Source organism: Ranitomeya imitator, chromosome 1, assembly GCF_032444005.1.
Source record: "Ranitomeya imitator isolate aRanImi1 chromosome 1, aRanImi1.pri, whole genome shotgun sequence".
Classification (NCBI taxonomy): Eukaryota; Metazoa; Chordata; class Amphibia; order Anura; family Dendrobatidae; genus Ranitomeya; species Ranitomeya imitator.
This window is the reverse complement of record NC_091282.1, coordinates 637,493,267-637,518,081: the sequence shown is the minus strand read 5'-3', so window position 1 is coordinate 637,518,081 and position 24,815 is coordinate 637,493,267. Positions and strand designations below refer to the sequence as shown.

The window sequence follows — 24,815 nt, the reverse complement described above, 5'->3', positions numbered from 1 at the left end:
TTGGCATAGATCGTCATGTGACCGCAACGTCATCACAGGCCCTGCGTGCCTAAAGTATAAAGTATAAAGTATAATGGGGAACACCTCGTTCCCCCCTCAAAAAAAAGTATAAATAGATAAGAAAGTCTGAAGGACCCTAAAAGTGGTGTGTAAAGAGAAACTGCAAATACATAAATAAAGTGCATAAATGCGGCCTCCCCCTTATCACCACACCGGGCGGCTGCTGTCCGGCGGTTGCTCACCTCAGCCTGGTGCGATCCTCTCTGCCTCTGATCTGATGTGATCTGCTGCTGTACGGACGCTCAGAAATCCCCGGTGCTTCCTGGAATCGCTGCAGTGACACTGACAGGAGATCGAAAGTGAAAGTTACGGGTAATATAATAAAAGATGCGAACTCGGCTTCAGGAAAATGGCCACCGCGATCTCCATCTGCGCACGCACGGCATCCCGCGGCCATTTTCCTGAAGCCCCGGGAAGCCGATCACTACCATCTGTGCATGCGCGGCCTCCGGAAGATGGCCGCCGCCAGCGATAATCCGTGGTATAGCGCAGATCGCGCTTGTTTTCTTCAGCCAGCGCCGGCTGCAGCCCGGTGACCCACCCCCCCGCATTGTGCAGCCCGGGGAGGCCCGCCCGCCCTGCATTCCCCTTCCTACGCCACTGGGAGTATAATAGGGAACCTGAGTGTTAGCTTTCGGCAGATTATGGCAGGACCCACTTTTAACGTCATAATCACAAGCATTTTATCTGGAACTCAATCTAGACCCAAAAATATTAAATTAATGTACACCGTATTTATTTTCTCTTTAAAAAAAAAAAGGAAATGCAAGCTAGGTTGTTATAAGTAGAACTTAGGGTACCGTCACACAGTGGCATTTTGATCGCTATGACGGCACGATTCGTGATGTTCCAGCGATATATCTGTGACTTTCCAGCGATCTCGCTGTCTGACACGCTACTGCGATCAGGGACCCCGCTGAGAATCGTATGTCGTAGCAGATCGTTTGAAACTTTCTTTCGTTGTCTAGTGTCCCGCTGTGGCGGCATGATCGCATGGTGTAACAAAGGTGTGCACGATATTGTATACGATGTGCGCATAGTAACCAACGGCTTCTACATCGCACATACGTCATGAAATTATCGCTCCAGCGTCGTACATTGCAAAGTGTGACAGCAGTCTACGACGCTGGAGCGATATTGTTACGATGCTGGAGCGTCACGGATCGTGGCGTCGTAGCGATCAAAATGCCACTGTGTGACGGTACCCTAAGGGTAAAAAGATAATACCCCGCACTGCTGTTGTAGTTAGACCCTATTATCCAAACAACCCTTTGTTCAAGAGAGGACCGACAAAATTCCTTTATATAACAACGGGGTGCAGCTTCTGCAGAACAACATGAAAGTCCAAGAGAAAAAGCCAAAAAAAAGTGCACTTACCCGAGTGTGGTGGTCACAATTTTTATTCGGACATTTTTCAAAATATGCAGGGAGGGATGTGAACAAAGCGGATAACGGCCGTTTCGTGCCTCAGCACTTCAACGGGTCCTACCAATATCTGGAACTCAATCTAGACCCAAAAATATTAAATTAATGTACACCGTATTTATTTTCTCTTAAAAAAAAAAAAAACTGAAAATGCAAGCTAGGTTGTTATAAGTAAAACTAAGGGTATGTTCACACTATGCTGTTTTTACTGCGGAACCGCCGCGATTTTGCCGCTGCGGGTCCGCAGCAGTTTTCCATGCATGGTACAGTACAATGTTACCCTATGGAAAACAAAAACCGCAGTGCACATGATGCGGAAAATCCCGAAAAAAAACGCGCTGAATTGCTGCGGAAAAAAAGAAGGACCATGTCACTTCTTTGTGCAGAATCGCAGCGATTCTGCATCCATACAAATGCATTGATCCGCTTACTTCCCGCATGGGGCTGTGCACACCATGCGGGAAGTAAGCGGATAATGTGCGGGTGGTACCCGGGGTGGAGGAGAGGAGACTCTCCTCCAGGCCCCAGGAACCATATTTGTGGTAAAAAAAATAAAATAAATAAAATTAAAAATAAGCTATACTCACCTCTGAAGTCTCAGCGCTGCACGCGGCCGTCCGGTCTCAGGCTTGCTATGCGACCAGGACCTGCGGTGACGTCGCGGTCACATGACCGTGACGTCACGAAGGTCCTGGTCGCACAGCATCTTTGGAGCAGCGCCGCAGAGATCGGGACGTCAGAGGGTGAGTATATAATTATTTTATTATTTTTAACATTACTATTGATGCTGCATATTGCTGCATATGCAGCATCAATAGTAGGGGTAAAATCCTGCAGCGGAACCCGCAGGACAAACCGCAATAAATCTGCAGGGATAACCGCAGCGGGTTTGCCCTGCAGATTTATCAAATCCGCTGCGGGAGAACCCGCAGGACAGAACACAACGTGTGAATGTGGCTAAGGCTACTTTCACTCTGGCATTTTTTTTAATACGTCGCAATGCGTCGTTTAGGGGAAAAAACGCATCCTGCAAAGTGGTTTGCAGGATGCGTTTTTGCCCCATAGAGTAACATTACCGACGCATTGCGACGTATTGGCACACGTCGCAACAGTCGTGCGACGGTTGTGCCGTGTTGTGGCGGACCGCCGGGAGCAAAAAACGTTAAATGTAACATTTTTTGCTGCCGACGGACTGCTTTTTCCGACCGCGCATGCGTGGCCAGAACTCTGCCCCCACCCCCCACAATGGGGCAGCGGATGTGCTGGAGAAATGCATCCGCTGAACCCGCTGTGCGGCGCATCAAACGCTAGCGTCGGAATCTCGGCCCAACGCAATGCGACGGGCCGAATCCGACGCTAGTGTGAAAGTAGCCTAACTGCCTTAGTGTTGCACTGGTCACAACAAAATACAGTACCATAAGGAAGTGGTACATAAACGGTAAACCCTAGATGCCTCTCAGTCTCTAAAGTCACAAACCAACCAATATTACATATAACATTCCACATAAACTGTGCTTAAATACCTGCTAGGAGTAGGGACTGCAGTCTGCAGTGCAGCATGCCTGTGAGTCTGTGAGAGTGAGTCTGCCTCTGATCTGATCCGACCGATATCGCTGTGATCCAGATTCATTTCTGACTCAGTCACTGTCAGACTGACTGTCTCTGCAGCTGCTGCTGTGCACTGTCTGCAGAGATCCCCCCCGGCGGCGGCGCTTCCTGGAATCGCCTCAGGAGATCGAAAGTGAAAGTACGCCGGGTAATGCGAACAGGGCTTCAAGAAAATGGCCGCCGCGATCTCCATCTGCATCCCGCGGCCATTTTCCTGAAGCCCCGGGAAGCGCTGCCATCTGCGCACGCGCGGCCGCCGTAAGATGGCCGCCGCGGCCACCCGGCTGCGCAGATAGCGCCGCCGCTCTCCTCTTCTTCTTCAGCCAGCACCGGCCCACCCCCCTCATTGTGCTGCCCCCCGCTCTGTGCCGCCCGGGGCGGCCCGCCCCCCCCCGCACCCCCCTTCCTGCGCCACTGCCGACGACGGTTAGCAAAACGTTGAGCCTCCTCCTGAGACAACACCAAATTGTCCACCACATGAGCCCAAATCTGCTGCAACCTGTCAACCACAGAATCCACACTAGGACAGTCAGAAGGTTCAACCTGCCCAGAAGAAAAACGAGGATAAAAACCAAAATTACAAAAGAAAGGCGAAACCAAAGTAGCCGAACTAGCCCGATTATTAAGGGCAAACTCGGCCAATGGCAAGAAGGCCACTCAATCATTCTGATCAGCAGACACAAAGCATCTCAAATAAGTCTCCAAAGTCTGATTAGTTCGCTCGGTGTGGCCATTTGTCTGAGGATGAAATGCAGAAGAAAAAGACAAATCAATGCCCAGCCTAGCACAAAAGGCCCGCCAAAACCTACAAACAAACTGGGAACCTCTGTCGGACACAATATTCTCTGGAATACCATGCAAACGAACCACATGCTGAAAAAACAATGGAACCAATTCTGAAGAGGAAGGCAATTTAGGCAAAGCCACCAAATGAACCATCTTAGAGAACCGGTCACAAACAACCCAGATAACAGACATCTTCTGGGAGACCGGAAGATCAGAAATAAAATCCATTGAAATATGCGTCCAGGGCCTCTCAGGGACTGGCAATGGCAAAAGCAACCCACTAGCACGGGAACAACAAGGCTTGGCCCGCGCACAAGTCCCACAGGACTGCACTAAAAAACGCACATCACGCGACAAAGAAGGCCACCAAAAGAACCTACCAACCAAGTCTCTGGTACCAAAAATGCCAGGATGACCAGCCAACACAGAACAGTGAATCTCAGAAATCAATCTACTAGTCCATCTGTCAGGAACAAACAGTTTCCCCTCAGGACAGCGGTCAGGTTTGTCAGCCTGAAATTCCTGAAGAACCCGGGGAAATGACAGAAAGGACCGCCCCTTCTTTCAGAATACCGACCGGTTCTAAGACCTCAGGAGAATCAGGCAAAAAACTCCTAGAGAGGGCATCAGCCTTAATATTCTTAGAACCCGGAAGGTACGAGACCACGAAATCAAAACAGGAAAAAAACAAGGACCATCGAGCCTGTCTAGGATTCAGCCGTTTCGCAGACTCGAGGTAAATCAGATTCTTATGATCGGTCAAGACCACAATACGGTGCTTAGCTCCCTCAAGCCAATGTCGCCACTCCTCAAACGCCCACTTCATAGCCAACAACTCCCGATTGCCGACATCATAATTGCGTTCAGCTGGCGAAAAACTTACGGGAAAAGAAGGCACACGGTTTCATTAAGGAACCAACAGGATCCCTCTGAGACAAAACAGCCCCTGCCCCAATTTCAGAAGCGTCAACCTCAACCTGAAACGGAAGAGAAACATCCGGTTGGCGCAACACCGGAGCAGAAGTAAATCGACGTTTAAGCTCCTGAAAGGCAGAGACAGTCGCAGAGGACCAATTCGCCACATCAGCGCCTTTCTTCGTCAAATCAGTCAAGGGTTTAACCACGCTGGAAAAATTAGCAATGAAACGGCAATAAAAATTAGCAAAACCCAAAAATTTCCGAAGGCTCTTAACGGATGTGGGCTGAATCCAATTATGAATGGCCTGAACCTTAACCGGATCCATCTCTATAGACGAGGGAGAAAAAATAAAGCCCAAAAAGGAAACCTTCTGCACCCCAAAGAGACACTTAGACCCTTTCACAAACAAAGCATTGTCATGAAGGATCTGAAATACCATCCTGACCTGTTGCACATGAGACTCCCAATCATCGGAAAAAATCAAAATATCGTCCAAATATACAATCAAGAATTTATCAAGATAAGTCCGGAAGATATCATGCATGAAGGACTGAAAAACAGATGGAGCATTAGAGAGTCCGAATGGCATCACAAGGTATTCAAAATGGCCTTCGGGCGTGTTAAACGCAGTTTTCCATTCATCACCCTGCTTAATACGAACAAGATTATATCCCCCCCGAAGGTCAATCTTCGTAAACCAACTAGCTCCCTTAATCCTAGCAAACAAATCGGAAAGCAAAGGTAAAGGGTATTGAAACTTGACCGTGATCTTATTCAAGAGGCGATAATCAATACAGGGTCTCAAGGAACCATCTTTTTTAGCAACAAAAAAGAACCACGCTCCCAACGGTGAAGAAGATGGTCGAATATGCCCTTTCTCCAAAGACTCCTTAATATAGCTCCGCATGGCGGTATGTTCAGGCACACACAAGTTGAAAAGTCGACCCTTAGGAAACTTACAGCCTGGAATTAAGTCAATAGCACAATCGCAGTCCCTGTTCGGTGGAAGGAAACTGGACTTGGGCTCATCGAATACATCCTGAAAATCAGACAAAAACTCTGGAATTTCAGAAGAGGAAGAAGAGGAGATTGACATCAAAGGAACATCATTATGATCCCCCTAACAACCCCAACTAGTCACAGACCTGGACTTCCAATGCAACACAGGATTATGTACCTGCAACCACGGAAAACCCAGCACGATAGCATCATGCAAATTATGCAACACCAGAAATTGACAATCTTCCTGATGGGCTGGCGCCATGCACATGGTCACCTGTGTCCAAAACTGGGGCTTATTTTTAGCCAAGGGTGTAGCATCAATGCCCCTTAAAGGAATAGGGTTCTGCAAAGGCTGCAAGGGAAAACCACAACGCTTGGCAAACTCAAAGTCCATTAAGTTCAAGGCGGCGCCTGAATCCACAAACGCCATGACAGAAAATGATGACAATGAGTAGATCAAGGACACAGATAACAAAAATTTAGGTTGTACAGTACTGATGGTAATTGAACTGGCGATCCTCTTTGTCCGCTTAGGGCAGACAGAAATGACATGAGAAGCGTCGCCACAATAATAACACAACCTATTCTGACGTCTGAAACCTTGTCGTTCCGTTCTAGACAGAATTCTATCACACTGCATAGGCTCAGGAATTTGCTCTCAGGATAACGCCACAGTGCGCACGGTTCTGCGCTCCCGCAAGCGCCGGTCAATCTGAATGGCCAGAGACATAGAATCACTCAGACCGGAAGGTGTGGGAAACCCCACCATAACATCTTTAACGGATTCAGAAAGACCCTTTCTGAAAATTGCCGCCAAAGCATCATTATTCCATTTAGTCAACACCGACCATTTTCTGAATTTCTGACAATACAATTCTGCCGCCTCTTGACCCTGAGACAGGGCCAACAAGGTCTTCTCAGCTTCATCCACAGAATTAGGTTCATCATATAACAATCCCAAAGCCTGAAAAAAGGAGTCTACATCAAGCAAAGCCGGATTCCCAGATTCCAGGGAAAATGCCCAATCCTGCGCGTCGCCACGCAGCATGGAGATGACAATTTTAACCTGCTGAATGGAATCACCGGAGGATCGAGGTCTCAAAGCAAAAAACAGTTTACAGTTGTTTTTAAAACTCAAAAATTTGGACCTGTCGCCAAAAAACAAATCAGGAGTAGGAATCTTCGGTTCTAAAACAGGAGTCTGAACAATATAATCAGAAATACCCTGTACCCTAGCAGCAAGCTGGTCTACACGATAAGCTAATTCCTGAACATTCATGCTAGCACAAGGCTCTTCAGCCACCCAGAGATAAAGAGGGAGGAGAAGACAAAGTAGACTGAAGAAAAAAAATGGCTCAAGACCTTTCCTCCCTTCTTCTGAGATGCATTTAACTCATTATTGGCCAGTTGTACTGTTATGATCAGGTGACCTTGGAGCAGCATGAAAACTTTCACTGGAGTAGGTGGTAACTATAGTGACCGCAAACCCTGATCTTAACACCGCAACTATAAGTAGCCGTGGGGTGTGCCTAACAAAACCTAGACACCTCGACACAGCCGGAGGACTAAATACCCCTATAGATGGAAATAGGAATTCTACCTTGCCTCAGAGCAGAACCCCAAAGGATAGGCAGCCCCCCTCAAATATTGACTGTGAGTAGTAGAGGAAAAGACACACGCAGGCAGGAAACAGGATTTAGCAAATGAGGCACACACTAGCTAAATAGGAAAGGATAGGACAGGATACTAAGCGGTCAGCATTAAAAATCCTTCCAAAAATATCCACAGCAGAAAATACAAAAACTCCACCATCTAACTAAAGATGTGGAGCGTATATCTGCAACTCCAGAGAATAATCCAACAAGACTGAGAAAACACTGACACAGTCTAAGCTGGACAAGAGAAAAACAAATGAATAGCACAGAATATAAGCACACTGCATGTGTGCCACAGAAAAAGAAACAGACACTTATCTTTGCTGAATTGGCAGCTAAGCAGGAGAAGCCAGAAAGTGAACCAACACTTCACAAGAAACATTGACAACTGGAAAGGACTAATGAATCCTGCACACCTAAATATCCCAGTCAGAACTGCAATCAGCAGATACACCTGGCCAGGACTGCGACTCAGAGACAACTGCATTCCCACCTACAACCACTGGAGGGAACCCAAAAGCAGAATTCACAACAGTCGCTACACAGAAGTTTGGGGATGTTTGGAAGGAAGATCAAAGGAATATTGGGTTGCTCAAGTTCGCCAAAAAAGGAAGGCTTATAGAAGATGTTTGGAGGGTCCTGTTTTTAAAATGGGTAATATGGTCTGGCTGTCATCCAGAAGCATTAAACTTACCATCGGCGAATTCGTCGGTCCCTATGAAATCCTGGAAGTGGTCAATCTGGTGTCATTTAATTTGAAGCTTCCTCTATCTCCCTGCATCAATAATGTCGTCCATAGATCCATGTTGAAGGAATTTGTACACCCGGTGGTGTCGCCCTCGTCCCTGCCTCCTCCGGTTGTTGTCGATGACAAACTAGAGCACGATGACTCCCAGTGGGTCTGAAATTCCCTTCAGTACCTCATATATTGGAAGGGATACAGACTGGAGGTGAGATACTGGGTTGCAGCCGGAGCCTCTAGGGCCAATCGACTGATCAGGGCCTTTCATACTAGGTTTCCTAGGAAGCCTGGGGTTCCGGCAGCCCCTCTAGGGCAGTGGGTACTGTCACTGTTTCATATCTGACTGTGGTCTAGGGACTCTGTGAGTAACAGCTCAGCCGCTCTATAGGATTTGTGGTGGCTGGACTGTCAGTTTTGTGAGTGACAGTCCAGTCATCCAATCTGATCCTGGGGCATGCAGTGCTGTCAGCATTTTAATTGACAGTCATGCTGTTGAATCTGGTTTAGTCTGTGGGTGTTTCCTCAACCGTTTTTTAGAGTATTTAACTGGCTTGCTGTGAGTAGAGGATTGTTAGTTGTAGATTTGCTATACCTAGGTGTGTATACTTGTTCTGTGTCTGACTTCTGATTTTGGTGATGACCCACCTTTTGTGGATTATCCCTTCTGCTTTTGATGCTCTCTGACTTCAGGTATCTGACCCCAATCTCGGCCTCTGACTGTTTGTTGTACTCCCTGATTTTGATGTACCCTCCTGGCATTTGACCCCGGACTGTTACCCGACCATGGTGTTACCTTACCCCTCTGTACTACAAGCCCTCCTGGTATCTGACCCCAGACCTCCTGACTACTCTGTCTCACGGCTTGCCTGTGAGAAATGACTCAGGGTCACACCAAAATCCACTAATCCATTGATTGATTGGAGGAGGTGCTATGTTTAAATTATAAAAATAAAACAGTAAAAGGTCACATAACATTAACATACGCTGTGTTAAAAGATCCATATGAGAAATGGAAAAAAATTGTGTGCTAAAATTTCCCAATGATTTTAATGTATTAATTTGATTCATTTTTCACATGATTATGAAAGGAATATTTTTCTTTTTTAATGCACCCCATTACAATGTATTATATTATTCGAAAAGGTGTGTATCCTGTGATAAATACATGATTGATGGGGGTCTCATCCGATTCTGAGATTTGGGGTCCGTCATACATCACATGCATGATCACTAACCCTATAGACAATACATAGTGGTATAGTAGATATAGTAGATATGGTATATAGTAGATATAGAACCCCAATTCGTGTGACTCATATGGGTCCAAGTCGTTGACTTCCCTGTCTGGTGATGATCCTTGGATTTGCTCTAGTTAAAGTTTAATCAATCCAGAAGATAATCTGGTACAGCTGTATATGGAATAAGTCCTGGATCTATTGCTCAACATACTCAGGAGGTCAAAAAGGAACAATAATGCTTTTGTTTGCAACTTTTTCACTGCCAAACAAGTACCGATCACTAGTCTAAAATGGCTGATATCAGGGAACAATAGATAACTTTGAAAGCCAATTTGTGCTGGCCAGAACACTTACATAAGCACTCTTCATAATATATGTTATTCCCCATCTCTAATTACAGGAGATTACACTCTGTTTGGACGATCGTGTGCACCCAACGCTGCAACATGTGGAATTTTTGGAAGTATTACCTCGACATCACGGGCTATGCTGTCCACATCTTGCTGCACAACCGCTGGCTGTACCCCGGATGAGCTTAAATGTATGTATAGCTCATTTTCATTGATTATTTACAAGGCTATGCCTCATACATACGTCAGAGCCGCCTATGCGGAGCCGTATGGCGCCATACAGAATCCCTGTGGTGCTTCCAATGAAGAATGCCTGCATCGGACAGAACCCTACAGAAAAAAAGTTATCTGCCTTCATATGAAATCAGACCTGTAGCAGGGACTCCGTAGACTTCTATGAGCACCATAGTATGGCTTTGTACAAATAAGTTCTTTAAATGGGGCTGAATTCTTCCAAAAAACAGTGTCACATCTGTCCATGGGTACGACACATGGAACAGGTGTGAAGTTGTTTTTGTATAAAAATAAAAGGCAATTATTTTATCATTCATTTTATAGCTAATGTTTTCACACATCCAAAAAAATAAAGAAGACCTGTCATTTACCATAAATATGTACTGTTTTACTTGGTGTAAAAGCTGCTGTTTTCCTGAATCCGGCGATATTTTTCTTTTGTTCCTGCGCCTCTCTTTTCCTGAGATATGGCCCTCTCTTCCCTTGATATAAATATACTCATGTTAGCCAACAGGGAGTGGTCCTCAACAATTGTCAGTGGGTGTGTTCTTAAGGACCGCCCCCACTTAGCTAACGAGACTAGCATTGTATGCTTTGAAGAAGGAGCCATATCTCAGGAACGGAGAGGCTCAGGAAGAAAAGTAAAACATTGCCGGATTCAGGAGAAAAGGAGTGTTCATATCAGGAAAATAAATTACATGTCCATAACTAGTGACAGGTCCTCTTTGCATCACCAGCAGCGGAACATAGCAGCGAGGCCAGTCTGGTAGCGGAATATGGGGTTGTTTTGCTGGGGGGTTTTTCAGCACCTTTGTGCTTAAAAAACTTTATTTAGAGGAGTGGCTAGCCCCTTTAAGAAGACATACACAGAAAATCATGGAATATCACCTTTAATATTAGACTATGAATTTATACCCCTAGTGCCACCCACCAACACACTGAAGAATGGTGTGACGTGCCCGACGTGCGCTTCGTCGCAGGACCAGTGTAAGATTGAGTGCATGGGAGATGAGAAAAAATGCGCTAGCGTGGACCTGACCACGGGTAAGCCCAGGACAAAGGTAGTATCAAATACAGAAAGTCCATGCTCGTCCTTACCTTTATTTGCATACTAGGGCACTGCTTTATTAGCAATTTGCTTAACATTTCCTAAATATTTTAATATATCCTATAACTTTTAAAAGGAATGAAATGAAGCTGTGTGAAGGCTTGGTATATTATGGATGGGCCATAACAAATATATTTTATTATTTTCTTAATTATTGTAATATTGGATTGGAAAATGGGGGGTGATTTATATTTTTCTATATTTCTATTCTATATCCTAGGGGGAGTGAATCTGGTTTGATCACTTGTACTGTACCACATATACCATATACCATGTTAGAGCTAAATTAACAATCTCTCTTACCTCAAGCTGGTGTAGGAGTATTGTTCACAATCGTGCCGCAAAGGTCCTAGCAGCGGAAATGGCAATTCCCATGTCTGCTCACTGTTGCCTCCTTGTGAGCAGCAGATGGTTCCACCAAAAATTCCCCCTGCCTTGTCCATGTGAAATAAAGATGGACCGCCACCGTGTTGCCAGCCTGCACGTTGGTCACATGAGCCCCCTGGTCTGCAGCTAAGTCCCTTGAGAAAGTCTCCATCCTCTCTTCTGACCTTGGCACCTTGGTGGTATAGCTATCATCACATGAAAAAATGTGGAAGCTATGGGACCTGTATGCTTCAGAAACAAATGTGACCTACACTATTATTCTTCCAAAGCAATGTGTTTGTATGGGAATAAAGGAGGGGATGAATAAGCCCCTTATTACTTTTTTTTGCCAAAACTGGAGCTTTCCTTTATAACATACCGACATGTTTATGATGCACCTTTCCGTGTCAGGGATATCTCCACAAGTCATACAAGGTTAGGACAGAGTCTATCACTTCATCTCTTGGACTCTGAGACTGCGTAGAGTTTCTGACCTCTGCACCTGTCGGAGAACAGGCGGCACATCTAGGACAGTGCAGAGTTCGCCAGTACGTACGTGTGCTGTGGATGGATGGATACTGTTTATAGATCACAGGTAGTGTAGATGGATAGATTAATATGGTTTTAGTATGTCATCATAATTACTCTATATGACTATGCTACATATTTTTAAAAAAATCATACTTTTGCCTTTTTTTCACAGTGGGACCCGGCCTTGGTACGAAGATACGGGGCTGTGCAACAGATTCAATCTGCAATTTTGGAGATCAGACCTTTGATATTGACGGAGCGGTCATCCATCTGGGCATTGTTTGCAGCAGCGCCTCCGCAGTTGTCCTCCAGTACTGCACCTTCTTTCTGACCTTGGGATTTTCCGTGTTCACGGCTAAACTATTCTTCTAAGAATGTGTAAGATCATTTCATGAACGTTTGTACCCTCAGCATTGGAACATGCTGTGTCTTCACGATATCGGTCACTGAGTATGATCCACTATGGTGGTGGGAGCTAATGTTTTCATGCAGTTTATGCTAATGAAAGTCTCAGATGATCAGAATGTACCAGCTTGTGTTGGGTGTAGGTTTAGAAAATTGTTTTTTTTAGGTACCTTACTCTAACTTTAGTGACAAGTAAATATTCTAGTCACCGTGTATAAGTCTTCATCAGTTCCTTATGTGAGTCTCATGTTGCCTATTTCTGTTTAGTTGTTCCAGTTATACATTATGGAAATATATAGGGCCTCATGTCAAATTTCTCTTAAAGGGTTTGTCTATTTTTCTTTATTTTGACATGTGTGTCAGAAACATGATTTTGTAGCACTCACTATTATATAAACACTATAAGTTCCCCTCTGGGGCGTAACTAGAGTTTTATGGGCCCCAGTGCAACTTTTGGATTGGGGCTCTCCCCTCACATCCACCAGACTGCAGCTCTGATGCCTGCGCCCTTGTGGCTTCGCTTGGGTCTACAAAGAAATAAGTTCCTTTTCCCTCAAAAAAAGAAGAAAATACAAATATATGCAGACCACATAATCTTACAGTCAGCAAATAACACAACATGTAACAAATACCGGAATATAAAATCCAGTGTACTAAGAGCAATACAACCATCAATACCACTATATAAAAAAAATACCACCACACCATGATCCAAACATACCAACATAGTGGGCATTAACAAAAACACTGTACCAATACGAATATTACAATTATACCATGACCTGACCATAAGGAGGTAGGTACCTCTCTGACCATACTCATTTAATTCTCCTGTCCTCCATTTGACCCAGATCGTCATATCTTGTTTCTGCAGAATATAAAGCCCTACATGGTAATAATTCTACCCGCCTTTGCCACCCATAATGTTCACCAAAAGTAACAGTGCACCACATTTAACTCCAAAAGTTATATATAGTGCCCCCTCTCTGCCTCCAGACAATTATAGTGCCCCTGTGAAGGTTACATCCTCTTCTCAATGTCTCCTTTTTGCCCCCATACAATAATTATCTCCCACTTTTTGAACCCATACAATAATTATCTCCCCCTCTATGCCCTCATACAATAATTATCTCCCCTTGTTTTTGGAACGCCCGCAAGGGCCGGGGGGTACTCGGTAGGGATGTGTAGGGATGTATCACGGTAGCAGCCACCCAGTCCATGGCCCTGGGTGCCCATGTAAAAAGAGAGGTCTTTAAAGGGGTTTGAATAAAGTTTTTTCGTGACGCCACCTGTGGTACCCGGTCAGGGGTGACCGACGCTGCATAAAGGGGTCCTCTGGGGTGATGTTGTGGCAGCCGGGATGGTATGGCTTCCCACAGGTGAAGCTGGGTCCCCAGGGCTCCTGGTGTGTTTGGCAAGGATTGTGTAGTGCCGGAAAGAAACGGAGGACACGGGGTTGCAGTCTCTTTACCTTTTTACTGAAGGGTTCAGGCATCCACAGTCCAGGGTACTGGATCGCAGGTGTCGATGGTCCGGCCGACTTGGAAGTGAGTCTGGAATTACCCTTACCAGGTGCGGGTGGAAGCCTTCCCTCTAGCGCTGTGGTGTTGTAGTCAATTGCTGCCTTAGGCCTCACACAAGGTCCTCACGTTTTCTCTTTGTCCCCCTTTAGATAGGACACTACCTGTATGACCGGTAACTTGAGCCTTTTTACAGGATTTCTATCATGACTCGGGCTCTATCTGCCACTGTGTCCTCAGGTGTCAATGGTGGACAGGTAACTTGCAATCTGCTGTCTTCTGTTTTCTGCAGTGGGGCATGAAGTTACCCCCACAACCTCAGTCTTCCAGCTACCGGTATCTGAGCTCAGCTATCCATCTTCCTCTTGATGCTTCAGCAAGGCTGGAATTGGGCAGGTTAATCTTTGCGAAGGACGTATGAATCAAGCCGCATACAAGGTTATTCTGGAAGAACAGTTGATTCCTGCTGCTCAGGCAATGTTCCCCAACTCTGAGGGCTGGTTTTTCCAGCAGGACAATGCGCCATGCCACACAGTTAGGTCAATCAAGGTGTGGATGAAGGACAACCACATCAAATCCCTGTCATGGCCAGCCCAATCTCCAGACCTGACCCCCATTGAAAACCTCTGGAATGTAATCAAGAGGATGATGGATAGTCACAAGCCATCAAACAAAGAACTGCTTACATTTTTGTACCAGGAGTGGCATAAGGTCACCCAGAAGCAGTGTGAAAGACTGGTGGAAAGCATGCCAAGACGCATGAAAGCTTTGATTAAAAATCATGGTTATTCCACAAAATATATATTTCTGAACTCTTCCTGAGTTAAAACATTAGTATTGTTGTTTCTAAATGATTATGAACTTGTTTTTTTTTTCATTATTTGAGGTCTGCAAGCACTGCCTTTTTTGTTATTTTGACCATTTCTCATTTTCAGAAAATAAATATAAAATTTATTGCTTGGAACTTCGAAGACATGTTGTCAGTAGTTTATAGAATAAAAGAACAATTTAGATTTTACTCAAAAATATACCTATAAAGAGAAAAATCAGGCAAACTGAACATTTTGCAGTGGTCTCTTAATTTTTGCCAGATCTGTATATCTTGCGCCCGCAGGCATGCTGTGGCTATGTTGGCATCATATTTGCCGGTACCAATTCCAATAATGGAGAAACACCAGATTTATGAAAGATACTTTTAATGGACAATACATGTGGACACATTCGTGGGTCATGGTTCCCTCTGTCAGAGAGGACGTGTAGGGCAGATAAAAATGGTGGCCACGTTTGCTGCTGACTGTCCACATCATATCATATAATCCTCACGCTCATAAAATAATATGCAATTATATGTCTTCTGCCCTGCACAGCAAAAGTAAAGCAGATCGATAACTCCCCTTGGCTTCACTCTGGAAGAGAAATGTGTTATATCACTACATATGGACGGTTAAAGGGAATGTATCCTATTGTTTAAAAAGTAGTATTTTATAACGCAGATACATATTGAAACTTCAGCTGTTGGTTAAAGAAATAGATTTATAATTCTCAGAAGGTATAACTGTAACTGTAAAAATAAAGATTGTTATTATTATTATTATTGTTGTTATTATTATTATTAACCCAATTCTTACATACATTTCTCACTTGCAGTACGACTTTTCACCACTGTGGTTCACAGGTGCTTAGATCTATTAAAAAGTGCAATAGCGCCCCCTCCTGCTCTAATCTTTAAAATAGCATTGGAAAAATGCATTCCCAATAAAGTATCTTAAAGGGAACCTGTCACCCCCAAAATCAAAGGTGAGCTAAGCCCATCGGCATCAGGGGCTTATCTACAGCATTCTGTAATCCTGTAGATAAGCCCTCGATGTATCCTGAAAGATGAGAAAAAGAGGTTAGATTATACTCACCTCACTGCGCACCGCAGTAGTTTGCTCTGCCCTCAACAGGGCAGACAAAGTACACCGGAGCCGGAGCCGCAGCGTGAAACAACAAGAGGACGTAATCGTAAGAAAATAGGAGGCCCCGGACAGGACCGTGACGCCCATCGGATCGGACCGCCCGCCCAGGTGAGTATAATCTAACCTCTTTTTCTCATCTTTCAGGATATATTGGGGGCTTATCTACAGCATTACAGAATGCTGTAGATAAGCCTCTGATGCCGGTGGGCTTAGCTCATCTTCGATTTTGGGGGTGACAGGTTCCCTTTAAGTAATCTGTAAAAAATAGTCTTATTTTATTGCTTTATAGAAATATTCATTAAAAAGTGGACTTTCCCTTTAAGATTTTTTATGGCTCAAACAGACATTACCTGAATTGTTGAATAGAGGGATTTTCCATATTTCCTTCTATAGGCCACCCGGATACTCAATAAATCAACCTCACTCCGAGAAATGAGGATACGTATAAGAGTACTGTCATCCGTCCCCAGTCCCTGTTGGAGGAGGTTGGTGGCATGAATTAGAAATGTTTTAAATACAAGGTAAAAATAGAAAATGTTAGCTGCCTTTGTGGTTATTTCTGTTTTCCATACACATTGGCAGAGTCAGCAAAAAAGATATGACTTTTGACTGTGGGTCCTGCTTCCCCTGCCTACTCTTAGTTGCAGACTGTGAGTCTTGCTTCCCTCCTCCTACACTATAGAAATCCTGTAAGTCATGCTTCCCCCACCTACTCATAGAGGAAGCCTGTGAGTCCTGTTTCCCCTGCCTACTTGTAGATGAAGCTTATGAGTCCCATTTCCCCTGCCTACTTGTAGAGAAAGCCTGTGAGTCCTGCTTCCCCTGCCCACTCATAGCGAAAGCCTGTGAGTCATGTTTCCTCCACCTACTCGTAGAAGAATTGTGTGACTCCTGCTTCACCCCACCTACTCATAGAAAAAAGACTATGAACCCTGCTTTCCCCTGCCTATTTGTAGAGAAAGCCTGTGAGTCCTACTTCTCTCGCCTACTCATAGAGAAAGACTGAGTCCTGCTTCCCCCTAACTATTTCAAGAAAAAGCCTGTGAGTCCTACTTCCCCTGCCGATTCAACTGTACAGGCGTACCCATCCATAGGGATGGGAGCAGTGTTCTGGATCACTGCGTTGAGAAACACGTGATGGTGTCTCCGCGGTGTTGGATGTTTTGATCTCCCTGAGGTCATTCATCCTTAAGTATAGTTGAATGCGGCGCTGTCGGGGGGTGAGTCGTCGGCGGCGGGGGGGTGAGTCGGCACTGGCGAGCGGCCCACGACTGCCACCGGCCCTGCTACTCATAGAGAAAGCCTGTGTGTCTTGCTTCCCCATGTCTATTTTTGGAGAAAGCCTGTGAGTTCTGCTTCCCCTGCCTACTCATAGAGCAAACATGTGAGTCCTGCTTCCCTGCCTACTAGAATAGAAAGCCTGTGAGTCCTGCTTCCTCCTATCTGCTCATAGAGGAATCCTATGAGTCCTGCTCTTCTCGTTTACTAGTGGCAGAAGTCTGTGAGTCCTGATTTTCCTGCCTACTTGTAGAAGAAGCCTGTGAGTCCTTTAGCCCCTCCAATTCATACAGAAAGCCTATGAGTCCTGCTTTCTTGGCCTACACAGATATGGTCATACTCAGTCTGTTATCTGGTCTGCTGGAAATAAAAAGGAGCAGCCTGAATAAGTGACAGCTGATAGGAAATATACACAGGTGCTGTTCATGTGAGGTCAAAGGGGAACAGAGCCCGCAAAACAAGACCAGAGATGTTAACCCCTTCCCGACCTGTGACACAGCGTATGCGTCATGAAAGTCAGTGCCAATCCGACCTGTGACGCATATGCTGTGTCACAGAAAGATCGCGTCCCTGCAGATCGGGTGAAAGGGTTAACTCCCATTTCACCCGATCTGCAGGGACAGGGGGAGTGGTAGTTTAGCCCAGGGGGGGTGGCTTCACCCCCCCGTGGCTACGATCGCTCTGATTGGCTGTTGAAAGTGAAACTGCCAATCAGAGCGATTTGTAATATTTCACCTAAAAAACTGGTGAAATATTACAATCCAGCCATGGCCGATGCTGCAATATCATCGGCCATGGCTGGAAATACTAATGTGCACCCACCCCACCGATCGCCCCCCCAGCCCCCCGATCTGTGCAGCGCTCCCCTCCGTCCAGTGCTCCGCTCCCCCGTCCTCCTGTCCGCTCCCCCCGTGCTCCAATCACACCCCCCGTGCTCCAATGAAACCCCCCCGTGCTCCGATCCCCCCCCGCACAGCGATCCCCCCCCGCACAGCGATCCACCCCCCTGCACAGCGATCCCCCACCCCGTGCTCCAATCCACCCGCACGCACACCGATCCTCATCCATGCTCCGACGCCCCCCCGTGCTCCGACGCCTCCCCCCCCGTGCTCCGACGCCCCCCCCCCGTGCCCTGATCTCCCCCCCCTTATACTTACCGAGCCTGCCGGTGTCCGTCTTCTTTCCCGGGCGCCGCCATCTTCCAAAATGGCGGGCGCATGTGCAGTGCGCCCGCCGAATCTGCCGGCCGGCAGATTCGTTCCAGAGTGAATTTTGATCACTGAGATATAACCTGTCTCAGTGATCAAAATAAAAAAAATAGTAAATGACCCCCCCCCCCTTTGTCACCCCTATAGGTAGGGACAATAAAAAAAAAAAATAATTTTTTTTTCCCACTAAGGTTGGGGTAAGAACTAGGGTTAGGGTTAGGGGTAGGGTTATGGGTAGGGTTAGGGTTAGGGGTAGGGTTAGGGTTCGGAATGTGCACACGTATTCTGGTCCTCTGCGGATTTTTCCGCAGAGGATTTGATAAATCCGCAGTGCTAAACCGCTGTGGATTTACCGCGGTTTTTCTGCGCATTTCACTGCGGTTTTACAACTGCGATTTTCTATTGGAGCAGGTGTAAAACCGCTGCGGAATCCGCAGAAAGAAGCGACATGCTGCGGAATGTAAACCGCTGCGTTTCCGTGCAGTTTTTCCGCAGCATGTGTATAGCGATTTTTGTTTCCCATAGGTTTACATTGAACTGTAAACTCATGGGAAACTGCTGCAGATCCGCAGCATTTTCCGCAGCGTGTGCACATACCTTTAGAATTAGGCTATGTGCACACGGTGCGGATTTGGTTGCGGATCTGCAGCGGATTGGCCGCTGCAGATTCGCAGCAGTGTTCCATCAGGTTTACAGTACCATGTAAACATATGGAAAACCTAATCCGCTGTGCCCATGGTGCGGAAAATACCGCGCGGAAACGCTGTGTTGTATTTTCCGCAGCATGTCAATTCTTTGTGCGGATTCCGCAGCGTTTTACACTTGTTCCTCAATAGGAATCCACAGGTGAAATCCGCACAAAAAACACTGGAAATCCGCGGAAAATCCGCAGGTAAAACGCAGTGCCTTTTACCCGCGGATTTTTCAAAAATGGTGCTGAAAAATCTCATACGAATCCGCAACGTTGGCACATAGCCTTAGGGTTAGGGTTGGGTTGGAATTAGGGTTGTGGTTAGGGGTGTGTTGGGGTTAGGGTTGTGATTAGGGTTATGGCTACAGTTGGGATAAGGTTTAGGGGTGTGTTGGAGTTAGAATTGAGGGGTTTCCACTGTTTAGGCACATCAGGGGGTCTCCAAACGCAACATGGCGCCACCATTGATTCCAGCCAATCTTGTATTCAAAAAGTCAAATGGTGCTCTCTCACTTCCGAGCCCCGACGTGTGCCCAAACAGTGGTTTACCCCCACATATGGGGTACCAGCATACTCAGGACAAACTGCGCAACAATTACTGGGGTCCAATTTCTCCTGTTACCCTTGAGAAAATAAAAAATTGCTTGCTAAAACATCATTTTTGAGGAAAGAAAAATGATTTTTTATTTTCACGGCTCTGCATTGTAAACGTCTGTGAAGCACTTGGGGGTTCAAAGTGCTCAGCACATATCTAGATAAGTTCCTTGGGGGGTCTAGTTTCCAAAATGGGGTCACTTGTGGGGGGTTTCTACTGTTTAGGCACACCAGGGGCTCTGCAAACGCAACGTGACGTCCGCAGACCATTCCATCAAAGTCTGCATTTCAAAAGTCACTACTTCCCTTCTGAGCCCCGACGTGCGCCCAAACAGTGGTTTACCCCCACACATGGGGTATCGGCGTACTCAGGAGAAACTGGACAACAACTTTTGGGGTCCAATTTCTCCTGTTACCCTTGGGAAAATAAAAAATTCTGGGCTAAAAAATTATTTTTGAGGAAAGAAAACGTATTTATTATTTTCACGGCTCTGCGTTATAAACTGCTGTGAAGCACTTGGGGGTTGAAAGTGCTCACCACATATCTAGATAATTTCATTTCGGGGTCTAGTTTCCGAAATGGGGTGACTTGTGGGGGGTTTCTACTGTTTAGTCACATCAGGGGCTCTGCAAACGCAACGTGACGCCCGTAGAGCATTCCATCAAAGTCTGTATATCAAAACGTCACTACTTCACTTCCGAGCCCCGGCAAGTGCCCAAATAGTAGTTTACCCCCACATATGGGGTATCAGCGTACTCAGGTGAAACTGGACAACAACTTTTGGGGTTAAATTTCTCCTGTTACCCTTGGGAAAATAAAAAATTGCGGGCTAAAATATCATTTTTGAGAAAAGAAATTTTTTATTTTATTTTCATGGCTCTGCGTTATAAACTTCTGTGAAGCACTTGAGGGTTCAAAGTGCTCACCACACATCTAGATTAGTTCCTTTGGGGGTCTAGTTTCCAAAATGGGGTCATTTGTGGGGGATCTCCAATGTTTAGGCACACAGGGGCTCTCCAAACGCAACATGGTGTCCGCTAATGATTGGAGCTAATTTTCCATTTAAAAAGCCAAATGGCGTGCCTTCCATTCTGAGCCCTGCCGTGCGCCCAAACAGTGGTTTACCCCCACATATGGGGTATCTACGTACTCAGGACAAACTGGACAACAACATTTGTGGTCCAATTTCTCCTATTACCATTGGCAAAATAGGAAATTCCAGGCTAAAAAATCATTTTTGAGAAAAGAAAAAATATTTTTTATTTTCATGGCTCTGCATTATAAACTTCTGTGAAGCACCTGGGGGTTTAAAGTGCTCAGTATGCATCTAGATAAGTTCCTTGGGGGGTCTAGTTTCCAAAATGGGGTCACTTGTGGGGGAGCTCCATTGCATAGACACACAGGGGCGCTCCAAATGCGACATGGTGTCCGCTAACAATTGGAGCTAATTTTCCATTCAAAAAGTCAAAAGGCGCGCCTTCCCTTCCGAGCCCTGCCTTGTGCCCAAACAGTGGTTTACCCCCACATATGAGGTATCGGCGTACTCGGGAGAAATTGCTCAACAAATTTTAGGATCCATTTTATCCTATTACCCACGTGAAAATGAAAAAATTGAGGCGAAAAGAAATTTTTTGTGAAAAAAAAAAGTACTTTTTCATTTTTACGGATCAATTTGTGAAGCACCTGAGGGTTTAAAGTGCTCACTAGGCATCTATATAAGTTCCTTGGGGGGTCCAGTTTCCAAAATGGGGTCAATTGTGGGGGAGCTCCAATGTTTAAGCACACAGGGTCTCTCCAAATGCGACATGGTGTCCGCTAACGATGGAGATTTTTCATTCAAAAAGTCAAATGGCGCTCCTTCCCTTCCGAGCCTTACCATGTGCCCAAACAGTGGTTTACCCCCACATGTGAGGTATCGGTGTACTCAGGAGAAATTGCCAAACAAATTTTAGAATCTATTTTATCCTGTTGTCCATGTGAAAATGAAAAAATTGAGGCTAAAATAATTTTTTTGTGAAAAAAAAGTACTTTTTCATTTTTACGGATCAATTTGTGAAGCACCTGGGGGTTTAAAGTGCTCACTATGCATCTAGATAAGTTCCTTGGGGCGTCTAGTTTCCAAAATGGGGTCACTTGTGGGGGAGCTCCAATTTTTAGGCACACGGGGGCTCTTCAAACGTGACATGGTGTCCGCTAAAGAGTGGAGCCAATTTTTCATTCAAAAAGTCAAATGGCGCTCCTTCCCTTCCAAGCCCTGCCGTGCGCCCAAACAGTGGTTTACCCCCACATATGAGGTATCAGCGTACTCAGGATAAATTGGACAACAACTTTCGTGGTTCAGTTTCTCTTTTTACCATTCGGAAAATAAAAAAATTGTTGCTGAAAGATCATTTTTGTGACTAAAAAGTTAAATGTTCATTTTTTCCTTTCATGTTGCTTCTGCTGCTGTGAAGCACCTGAAGGGTTAATAAACTTCTGGAATGTGGTTTTTGCACCTTGAGGGGTGCAGTTTTTAGAATGGTGTTACTTTTGGGTATTTTCAGCCATATAGACCCCTCAAACTGACTTCAAATGTGAGGTGGTCCCTAAAAAAATGGTTTTGTAAATTTCGTTGTAAAAATGAGAAATCGCTGGTCAAATTTTAACCCTTATAACTTCCTAGCAAAAAAAAATTTTGTTTCCAAAATTGTGCTGATGTAAAGTAGACGTGTGGGAAATGTTATTTATTAACTATTTTTTGTCACATAACTCTGGTTTAACAGAATAAAAATTCAAAATGTGAAAATTGCGAAATTTTCAAAATTTTCGCCAAATTTCCGTTTTTATCACAAATAAACACAGAATTTATTGACCTAAATTTACCACTAACATGAAGCCCAATATGTCACGAAAAAACAATCTCAGAACCGCTAGGATCCGTTGAAGCGTTCCCGAGTTATTACCTCATAAAGGGACACTGGTCAGAATTGCAAAAAACGGCAAGGTCTTTAAGGTCAAAATAGGCTGGGTCATGAAGGGGTTAAAAAGACCCTTACCTTCACTGCACTGTACAGTCTGTCCGCAAAGTAGAGTGGAGTGTCCTTAATCACGGCCACTAAGACGAGAACATAAATCAGATTGAATGTGTAGGTCTTGTGTTTTACCATCACGTCTTTGCTGGAAGGGTCCAACAAAAATAATCGAATCACATGTTATTACACGGCGGAAACTGCTCTTGTAAAGAAAAATGACCCCTTTAATAAATCTGAATCCCCCATGGGCTCATTCATTGGTTTGTAACAACTTTTTATGATACCTGTAACTTTTTATTTTTCATTAAGCTGCTGGAGGACTAAGGTTATCTATCCGACTGATACAAAGTGCACAGCACACGTGTCACCTGGGCACTCACCTAATGTTAGCACTCCTTTCTGGAAGTCGCCTTTAAAATTTCCCTTAATCCTTTCCTCGATGTCTTCTGACGTTGATTTCTTGAAGTGATCGAACACTAAATTCAGCATAGATAGCCATTAGTAACTCATTGCATGAAGTCTTCTACCTTAAAGGGTTATTACCCATCTTCATAAATGGGTTTTTCAGATAGTGCTAGTAAAAACAAGCACATTTGCGATTTACTGCTTGCTAAAATTTTCAGCCGTTCTTGAGATATTAACACTTTTTCCTTTGTTTACAGCTTGTTGCCTAGGAGACCGATCACCGCTGTCATCTAGCTTGTAAGCACTGTGATGAAGCTGGTTGATACTAGGTGTTAACAGTGTGCTTTAGTGATCCTGGCCAGCTTCAAAACAATGCTTACAGGTTCAACAGCAAAAAGCTTGTCAGCACTTTGCAGATTCTACTCTCTAGCAGCGGTGGTCGGTCTCCAAGGAAACAAGCTGTAAACAAAAGAAAATGTGAATATCTCAAGAACGACTGAAAATGTTAATAAACAGTAAATTGCAAAACTACTTGTTTTTTAAAACACTATTCAAAAACATCCAATTGAGAACACGGAAAAAAAAACATTTGAAGCCTTTAAAGGAACATTCCGGCCAGAAGGTTATTTCACATATTGATCTTCCGAACGCTTGCCCGACCATTCTACTCAAAGTCTACTGTAATGGTGGAAACAGCTGCTTCATTCAGACTCCACTTTGCCATGGTCTTGCAGCTAGGGGCAATATAGTGACCTGTGTAACCCAAACCTCTTCAGGCTGGAATACCCCTTTACTCTAAAGAAATGGTCCATAATTATGAATAACGATAGGTCGACCATTATGCCAATCAGTGTTTGACTTTCATTAGGCTGCCATAGGAATCCTACTATCCTGGTGAATGGGGGTCCTAAAAGATGTCTCTCCACTAGTCTTTATTATATTCATAATACTTTAACACCATTGCTAACCTAGATGGTCAATTGATGGTGAATTTACCTCTCCTAAGGTGTCCATGGCTTCGTTCTGTCAAAATTTTGATCCACTGAGTGCTGTTGGCGATATTCTTAGGTCCCAGATCGCTCAGAATCTGCCATTACAAGTGCAAACAATTAAAGGTTTAATTCTCCTTTAAAAATGCACTCTTATTTACTGCTGTACCAGCTTGCACCACAAGGCAGAGCCATATGAAACCACATACAACCTTTGATTCCTGCTCAATGAGGCCATAGTCAATTATCCCAGAATCACTTTCTCTCTTGCCCTGGAATTAAAGATACATCATTAGCATTATCCTTATAAATCATAAGAAAGCGACTACCGGTGTTGGCGGTCACCTTGGCCAGTGCTAGGAGGAGTGCAGTGTACGGCTCACTGGTGTCTGATGAAATGTTCTTCTCCAGTTCAGCTTTATATTCTAGAATGAAGACGTATTAAGAAGATTTCAGACCACATTGGCCGAAGTCAGCAACTAAACAAACCCCATGTCCCTCACAGTTAATGTTCCCCAGATCTGTTCTCCAGGCCTGTATTTTTGTAGTATTTACAGTTAGGGCCAGAAATATTTGGACAGTGACACAATTTTCGCGATTTGGGCTCTGCATGCCACCACATTGGATTTGAAATGAAACCTCTACAACAGAATTCAAGTGCAGATTGTAACGTTTAATTTGAAGGGTTGAACAAAAATATCTGATAGAAAATGTAGGAATTGTACACATTT

General features: G+C 44.8%; 2 protein-coding genes across 4 annotated transcripts in view; one reads left to right on the top strand and one right to left on the bottom strand.

Moving 5' to 3' along the window:
- The window catches only part of LOC138638195 (phospholipase A2 inhibitor and Ly6/PLAUR domain-containing protein-like), a 72,263-nt gene extending 56,740 nt beyond the window's left edge, over positions 1-15,523 (top strand). The window contains exons 3-5 of the mRNA XM_069727301.1: positions 9,836-9,976; positions 10,941-11,063; positions 12,197-15,523. Of these exons, the coding sequence (XP_069583402.1) occupies positions 9,836-9,976; positions 10,941-11,063; positions 12,197-12,396 (464 nt within the window). The 3' untranslated portion in view covers positions 12,397-15,523. The remainder of the gene's footprint in view (positions 1-9,835; positions 9,977-10,940; positions 11,064-12,196) is intronic.
- ANXA9 (annexin A9) overlaps positions 15,129-24,815 on the bottom strand; it is a 147,854-nt gene continuing 138,167 nt past the window's right edge. For all 3 annotated transcript variants that reach the window (XM_069727290.1, XM_069727281.1, XM_069727272.1), the window contains 7 exons: positions 24,430-24,509; positions 24,297-24,356; positions 24,092-24,182; positions 23,071-23,166; positions 22,715-22,773; positions 16,258-16,380; positions 15,129-15,355 (listed from right to left, as the gene is read on the bottom strand). In XM_069727290.1, coding sequence (XP_069583391.1) covers positions 15,293-15,355; positions 16,258-16,380; positions 22,715-22,773; positions 23,071-23,166; positions 24,092-24,182; positions 24,297-24,356; positions 24,430-24,509 — 572 coding nt within the window. In that variant the 3' untranslated portion in view covers positions 15,129-15,292. The remainder of the gene's footprint in view (positions 15,356-16,257; positions 16,381-22,714; positions 22,774-23,070; positions 23,167-24,091; positions 24,183-24,296; positions 24,357-24,429; positions 24,510-24,815) is intronic.